Source organism: Colobus angolensis, unplaced genomic scaffold, assembly GCF_000951035.1.
Source record: "Colobus angolensis palliatus isolate OR3802 unplaced genomic scaffold, Cang.pa_1.0 Scaffold216, whole genome shotgun sequence".
Taxonomy (NCBI): Eukaryota; Metazoa; Chordata; class Mammalia; order Primates; family Cercopithecidae; genus Colobus; species Colobus angolensis.
Genome location: NW_012115333.1, coordinates 919878 through 927184, shown reverse-complemented (window position 1 = coordinate 927184; position 7307 = coordinate 919878). Strand labels below are relative to the sequence as shown.

The 7307-nt window shown below is 50.2% G+C and overlaps 1 protein-coding gene across 2 annotated transcripts; it reads right to left on the bottom strand.

The window, feature by feature from the left end:
* Positions 1-384: 384 nt before the first annotated feature.
* SLC7A3 (solute carrier family 7 (cationic amino acid transporter, y+ system), member 3) lies at positions 385-6725 on the bottom strand. Of its 2 annotated transcripts, none has more exons than XM_011943125.1 (12): positions 6431-6725; positions 5081-5475; positions 4288-4446; positions 3898-4075; positions 3585-3697; positions 3237-3459; positions 2924-3063; positions 2722-2824; positions 1681-1847; positions 1333-1499; positions 876-984; positions 385-749 (listed from the first exon to the last, which is right to left on the bottom strand). In XM_011943125.1, exons 2-12 carry the CDS (start codon positions 5448-5450, stop codon positions 619-621), a joined length of 1860 nt encoding a protein of 619 aa, XP_011798515.1. In that variant the 5' UTR covers positions 5451-5475; positions 6431-6725; the 3' UTR covers positions 385-618. The 2 variants fall into 2 exon arrangements, with proteins under 2 accessions (XP_011798515.1, XP_011798516.1); XM_011943126.1 differs by having other exon boundaries at positions 5081-5451.
* Between the last annotated feature and the right edge of the window lie 582 nt (positions 6726-7307).

Genomic DNA, 7307 nt, shown 5'->3' with positions numbered 1-7307 from the left:
GGCAGTCACAGGAGTGTGGGACTGGTCCAACTAGAAGAGGTGGAACAGAAGCCAATAGCTTCAGTGCAGGCCCTGACCAATGTCAGTGTCGCTATCAGAGTCCACCCCAATCCCAAAGACAAGTGTTGCTATCTACTTATCCAGAGCCTAACCTTTAGTGTAATCAGGGGAAAACATATCTCAAGACCATTCTTTTAAGTGTGACTGGACTGGATAGCTACCTACTTACACCACCCTCCTCAAACCCTGATTCAACAAGAAGCACCCGCAGGCACAGCAGATGCTTTTGTGGTAACTGGAGAAAACACAAAGGACACTTCTCTGAGGCTCTTCACTCTTAAAAGTCAGGCTCTACATCTTTAGCAAGCAAAAAACAGGACACAGTTTATTTTTCTACTTTCTTTTAATATCATTTTTTAAAGTTGGTAAGCAGCTAGACATCATTTAGAAGTAGACGGGTTAAAATAGACAAGAAATAGCAAAGACACATCCTTCACATCATACAGAACTGTATTAGTATCCACCACCACCATCACAAGGGAGGGCTAGCTGTCACTGGAGTCAGGAGTACTCTCCATTATTGTGCAGGGGACCAGACAGCATTTAGGTGTGACAATGTCAAACTGAGTGAACACAGAGAGTGCCGGGATCAAGGTCTACAGTTTTGGCTCTAGATTTGCGTGAGGGTTGGTTACTCTTAACCTCTTCCATGCTGTGCTGGATCCCATAGCCGAAGTAGATAGCAAAACCTAGTGGGGAAAGGTAGCTGTGAGGTGGGGGTGTAAAGGCTTCATAGGTCTCCTACTTGAGACCAAGAGGGAAAGGAGTTGGGCTAGGACACCAAAGAAGCCTACTCTTCCCAAGTGGATACCTACCAATCAGCATCCAGACCCCAAATCGGGCCCAGGTACCAGCTGTCATCTGCATCATAAGGTAAATATTCACAAAGATGCTCATTAGTGGGAGAAGAGGCAAAGCAGGCACCTGAAAGCAAAGTAAAATCTTCTTTGTACATACCACAGGGTGACCTAGAAAGAGATCCCTATCCTATGTAGGCCAGAAAAGGGCGAATCCAACTCTTACTTGTCCTCTGCATTTCAGTGGCTGCTCATTTAGCATACCTCATGAGACTTCAAGAATATGCAGTTTGGGTAAATGGAACTGGAAAGGAACTAAAGAGGGTCAGAGAAGAAGTCTTTGGCCTAGGTACCTCCTATATCTTCCCTTTCATGTTCAATTAAAGAATATCTATAAACTTTATTAGACCTCAAGATATCTGGAGCCTATTCTCCCAAGATGGGCTGGCAAGGGAAAAAGAGAGAGTTTATTTACCTTAAAGTGAAGGGGAGTGGAGCTCTGTGGCTGTCTCCAGATGACCACAGTGATCCCAATAATGAGCAGCAGGAGCAGCACAACCACTGCAATCCACACCAGGTCTCCAGAAAGCAATGGAACTGACCACTGGGCCAGCACCAGGCAAACAGCGGTCAGCAGGACAGCTTCAAATATCAAGTTGAAAGACATCAAAACCAACTCTTAAGACCAACATGCTAAGACATTAGAAACCCCATTCCAAGGAGAGTCGCTGTCTCTCTAGTTCTTCCTCAGCCACGAAATGCCACACGCTTCCACCCAATCACGCTGACCTCAGAGCCACCCCAGAAAAATACCACTGCTCACCAAGCAATGAGGAACAAACATAGACAACTTGGCCAGAGAGTGGAGTGGGGATGGAGTTGAATGGGCAAAATAGTCCCCGTAGGGTCAGCTTCTCTGATTCAGTAGTTATCGGCTCCTCCTGCAACTCCACTTCTTCCCCAGTCTTTGTCTCCTGATCAGGCTGATACCTGAGGCAAAAGTAAGATGGCAGTATTAAGAACAACCTTTACTCACTTTACCATCTTCTCCCAGGCAGCTTAACCTTTCTCATCACCGTTAAGGGAAGTTCTTTTTGGCAGGGTGAGATACCCAGATTCCTCAAAGAAAGTTGGAATAGCCGGGCGCAGTGGCTCACGCCTGTAATCCCAGCACTTTGGGAGGCCAAGGCGAGTGGATCACGAGGTCAGGAGATCAAGACCATCCTGGCTAACACGGTGAAACCCCGTCTCTACTAAAAATACAAAAACACTAGCCGGGCGCGGTGGCGGGCGCCTGTAATCCCAGCTACTCAGGAGGCTGAGGCAGGAGAATGGCGTGAACCCGGGAGGCGGAACTTGCAGTGATCTGAGATCGCGCCACTGCACTCCAGCCTGGGCGACAGAGCAAGACTCTGTCTCAAAAAAAAAAGAAAGTTGGGTAATCCCAGCACTTTGGGAGGCCGAGACGGGCGGATCACGAGGTCAGGAGATCGAGACCATCCTGGCTAACACGGTGAAACCCCGTCTCTACTAAAAATACAAAAACAAAATTAGCTGAGCGCAGTGGCGGGCGCCTGTAATCCCAGCTACTCAGGAGGCTGAGGCAGGAGAATGGCGTGAACCCGGGAGGCGGAGCTTGCAGTGAGCTGAGATCCGGCCACTGCACTCCAGTCCCGGCGACAGAGCGAGACTCCGCCTCAAAAAAATAAAAATAAAAAATAAAAATAAATAAAAAAAAATAAAATAAAATAAAAGAAAGTTGGAATAATGAAGGCGGAGGAGGAAAGAGGAGGAGCAGATCCCCATCATTCCTCATCCAAGAATAAAAATCCAAATCACAGTGTGCAGAGGAAGAGAGTCTCACCTGAGGATGAGAACACAAATTGACACCAGGGAGTAAGCAAGCAGGGTCCCAATTGACATGAGGTCCACAAGATCGGTGAGTTTGAAGAGGAATGCCATGAATGCTAAAATTAATAGGCAGGAAACAAGAAATGAGAGAAAGGAGTGGCAAAGTTAAAGAAGTTGGCGAAACAACTAAGGGAAAGGGAAAGAGGGTCTGTTACCTGCAATAATGCCAGAGACCACAGTGGCTATGATTGGAGTGCGTGTGCCGGTGTGGATCCGAGCAAGTACACGGAACAGGAGGCCATCCTCTGCCATCGCGTAGATCACCCGAGGCATGGGGAACATGGAGCCCAGGAGGCTGGAGAGCAGAATGCCCAGGGTGGCATGAGTTGACGGGGATCTCTCTTCCCAAGCCTGTATGTTTAAGGGTCTCCACCTTCCCCTCACAGCCCTTTTAAGGGGTATTCTCTGGTACTGAATGCTATAACCTGAGACTCTGACAGCAGAAGAAAACAAACATTTGACACTGACCTGGTGGAAAGAGCACAGAGGGAGCCAACAGCCACAACATAGCGGGCAGGAGCCCATCCAATGTAGAGAAATGCCTCAGGCAAAGGGCTCTCAGGCTGAAGCTGGTAGTAAGGCATCATGAGGGTGAGTGCAGAAGAGACACCAAAATACGCCAAAAAGCAGACAGACAGTGAGATCACAATGCCCATCGGGATGGAATGCTGGGGATTCTGGGCTTCTTCTCCTGCAAGAAGGGTTGCAAGTTTCTAAATCAGGGAAGCAGGCCCACTCCTCTACCACCCCCAGTCTGCATACAACCTGGGCACACACTGTGCCCAAGCCCCAAACAGAATGGAATGACTGTGTTACCAGTGGTAGCAATGCAGTCGAAACCAACAAATGCATAGAAACAGGTCGCTGCTCCACGGAGAATTCCCTCGAAGCCAAAAGGCACAAATCCTCCAGAGCCTAGAGGGCCCAAGCTAGAGTGGAAGAAGGGGTGGAGAATGTAAGGGTGTGTTCAGCCAACTCTGTATCTTTTCTGTAATGCCAAACCAGTTAGCTAGGTCTTCAAAGTCCAGCCTCCCATTTTTTCCCATCCCCATCGAGAATCCTTCAGCACAGATTTCCCTCTTCCCCTTCATTTTCCCAGCTCTGCAGCTCCTAAGAGTGACCATCTAACCTATAGGTGTCATTGAGTTCAGCCATGGCCAATTCGTAGTCCTCTTCTGTGAGCTTCCAGTTGTGCAGGTCCCCTTTAATGAAGCCAGAGATGATGACGAACCCAAGAACCAAAAGGTTCACGCCTGTGAACACTTTGGTAACCAGGGCCGACTCACTAGCCCCGAGAGCCAACAATCCTGTGGGAGAAATACATTCAGTACTCCCAGAAAGTCTTCAGTCCAAGCCTTGTTGCCCTGCTTCTAGGTTCCTTTCCAGCTTTTCTTCTTCCCCCGCATTATCACCTTCCTTAAGCCTTTATCAGGCCCATCCCCCATCCTTATCCCTGGCCCCAGGGCCTAGCCCCTCCTGGCCCAACGCCCCCACCATTATACCCTGCTCTTTGCCTTACCAGTGAGCAGCAACACGAGGCCCAAAGCAAAGAAATCTGGATATTCTGCAAGGACATGGGGCACGTGCAGTGCAATGGATCCCTGCAGAGTCTTAGAGATGTGGTTCCCAATCAGGTTGTCAAAAGCAGAGCTCCAGGCCCGGGCCACACTTGCTGTACCTGGTGTAGCAGAGGGAGAAACATGTGGTCAAGTTCCTTTCTTCCCAGACCCCAGGCTCACACAAGTCCCTGCCGTTTTCACCTATTCTTACTTTTGTTTTGTTTTGAGATCAAGTCTCACTCTGTCACCCAGGATGGAGTGCAGTGGCACAGTCTCTGCTCCCTGCAACCTCTGCCTCCTAGGTTCAAGAGATCCTCCTGCCTCAACCTCCTGAGTAGTTGGGACTACAGGCGTAAGCCACTCTGCCCGGCTAACTTTTGTATTTTTAGTAGAGACAGGGTTTCACCAGGTTGGTCACGCTGGTCTTGAACTCCTGACCTCAGGTGATCTGTCTGCCTCGGCTTCCCAAAGCGTTGGGATTATAGTCGTGAGCCACTGCACCTGGCCTATTCTTACTTTTTAAGAACCAAAACCATTCACTTAATTAAGGAAACCAGGACGGAGATGGGTAGAATGAGCAATTTCTCCACACCTTCAACCCTCCCAGACCCACAACAAACCCACACATTTAGGGAGATTGAGGGTCTGTGAATAACATAAAGAATACTTAGGCTTCACCATTCCACCCAGATTTCCTGACCCAAAACCCCTTTGCTGGCTGTGCAGTTCCCTCCCTCCCCTACCATATCTCACCAATGACATAGGAGAGGATGAGGTTCCAGCCAGTGGTGAAGGCCCAGAGTTCACCCACAGTGACATAGCTGTAGAGATATGCCGAACCAGAACGGGGAACCCGGGCACCAAACTCTGCATAGCACAGCCCAGCCAACACAGAAGACAGGGCAGCCACCAAAAAGCAGATCACAATGGATGGCCCTGCTTTATCTTTGGCCACCTCGCCAGCCAGGACATACACGCCTGCACCCAATGTGCTGCCCACACCCAGGGCCACTAAATCCAGAGTGCTTAGACATCTGGCAAGGCGAGTCTCAGCCATGCCTGACTCCAGTGTACGTCTGCGTACCAGCTTTTGACCAAATCTGCGAAATGCTTGCCACGGCATTCTAGCAGGAATTGAAGAGGATGATCTGGTGAAAAACAAGACAAAAGCCCTTCAATAGGGCTCATTATCCCTAAACTCTGAAAGCGAATTACAAGACCCACTCCACCAAGCAAAGGAGCTATTGGGAAATGGGGAGGGGGATATGGAAGGGACAGAGGCAAGTCACTTTACCTCTGACCTCAGTTTCTTCATATACAAGTAGGAATTATAATACCTTACAAGGTTTCTGGAGGGGCTAATTTCAGAAATGGCACATGAAAGCCCCCTGAAGTAGAATGGCTGGCGCCTAGTAAGTGCTCAATCAATATCAGGTCTCTTTCTCTTGCCAGGAACTGTTAGGGTTTATCCTAATCTCAACCCAGGAATCCTGAAACCTAATGTGTCAGTTCCTTGGCCTGTGGCTATTTGGGAATTAAACAGAGCTGGTCCCAGGGGCTTGCCCATGGGGCTTCAAACAGACACAGCCCCCAGACCCCCCAGAGGGAGAGGGGACCAACCTTGCTGCAGATTAAAAGTGAGCACCGACTCAATTCCATCCCTCCTTACCAAGCCCACACTGCTCAACTAGCGCAGCCGTCGCCCAGGGGAGTAAGCAAATGTTCCCCTACTTCCTCTCAAGCCCTGCTAGGCTGACCGGCAAGCATCAACAGCGAGGCGGGGCTTCGACCTCTAAAGATTTGGAGATGCGCCCCGAAAGGGGCCCCAGGGCAGCCCGAGATTGCTTGCACTCTCCTCTCAGCAGAGAGGAAGGGGTCCACCCGATGCCCCCCGACTCAGGTCCCAGATTTTCCTGTCCCCATCTAGAAATGGTTTGGAGCTGCGGTGGAGACGGGAGCCCTAACTCCCGGGGCGGGGGTCTCGCCAGCAACAGGTCACAGCCCCGTTGATGTAACTGCATGCCATGGTTGCCTGAGAATCCTAGGTACGCCTGGACCCTCGCCGTCCCCCCTCCGACACACGTGTGGGTCCCCAACGCTTACCAGAGAGCTGTTGCAAACCTAGGGAGCAGAGAGCGTTGGATTGGGCTCGGTGAGGCGGAGTTAAGCCGAGTTGGGTTGGAGCTGCCGAGTTCGGCCGCTCAGGCTTCAAAGCTGCGGCTTGGGGTCGTTGCGCGCCAAGCGCCCCTTATATACACCGGGAGGCGGAGCCGGTAACGTCATGGGATCCCACCCCCAATCCTCCACCCTACACACAATACACACACACACACACACACACACACACACACACAAAACACACACACTTCTTGGCTTTGCGAAAGGATTGCGTGGAGCCTGAGACTGCGTCCCATCCTCACTAGCAAGCCTGACGTGCCGGGGAGCGAGAAAAGGGGGAGGGCAGTCTTTTCCCATTTGCCTCGCTGGTCGTCAGAACAGGACAATAAGAGGCTTCCTGGCCAAAGAACCCATGGGATTTTCCACCTCTGTGCCTTGTTAGGACCAGTGATTCTGGGCAGGAATGGGGAAGGTAGATGGGGTGTGATGAGGGGGGGAGTTGGGTGCGTGTGTGCATGTGTGTGTCAGGAGTGAAGCGGAACACAGCAGGAGAGTCTTCACCACACTCTCAGTCTTCCTTCCTTAGCTTGCTTGTCTACACATCTGACCCCCACCCCTCAGCTCTCACGCTCAACTGTGGGTGTTTCTAATGCAGGCAGCAGGAAAATGGAAGATGATTTCAAGCCACCTGTATACAGATAATTAATCCCGTCTAGATTGATTTATAGACCCCAATCTCTCTATAATGTGTCTCCAGCTGCCTATAAATATTAAATTATTAAATGTGAAATTCTGACAATACTGACATCTTGGAGGAGGAAGCTTGTTTAGTTCCATTTTACTGATGTGTAAGCTGAGGCTC

What these genes read in the sequence shown, in the direction of transcription:
- SLC7A3 (XM_011943125.1), bottom strand. Translation starts at nt 5,450, where the DNA reads ATGCCGTGGCAAGCATTTCGCAGATTTGGTCAAAAGCTGGTACGCAGA. An exon ending in GAACTCAATGACACCTATAG is followed by an intron (nt 3,698 to 3,897) that starts GTTAGATGGTCA and finishes CTTCCACTCTAG; the next exon opens with CTTGGGCCCTCTAGGCTCTG. An exon ending in GGTCTCTGGCATTATTGCAG is followed by an intron (nt 2,825 to 2,923) that starts GTAACAGACCCT and finishes TATTAATTTTAG; the next exon opens with CATTCATGGCATTCCTCTTC.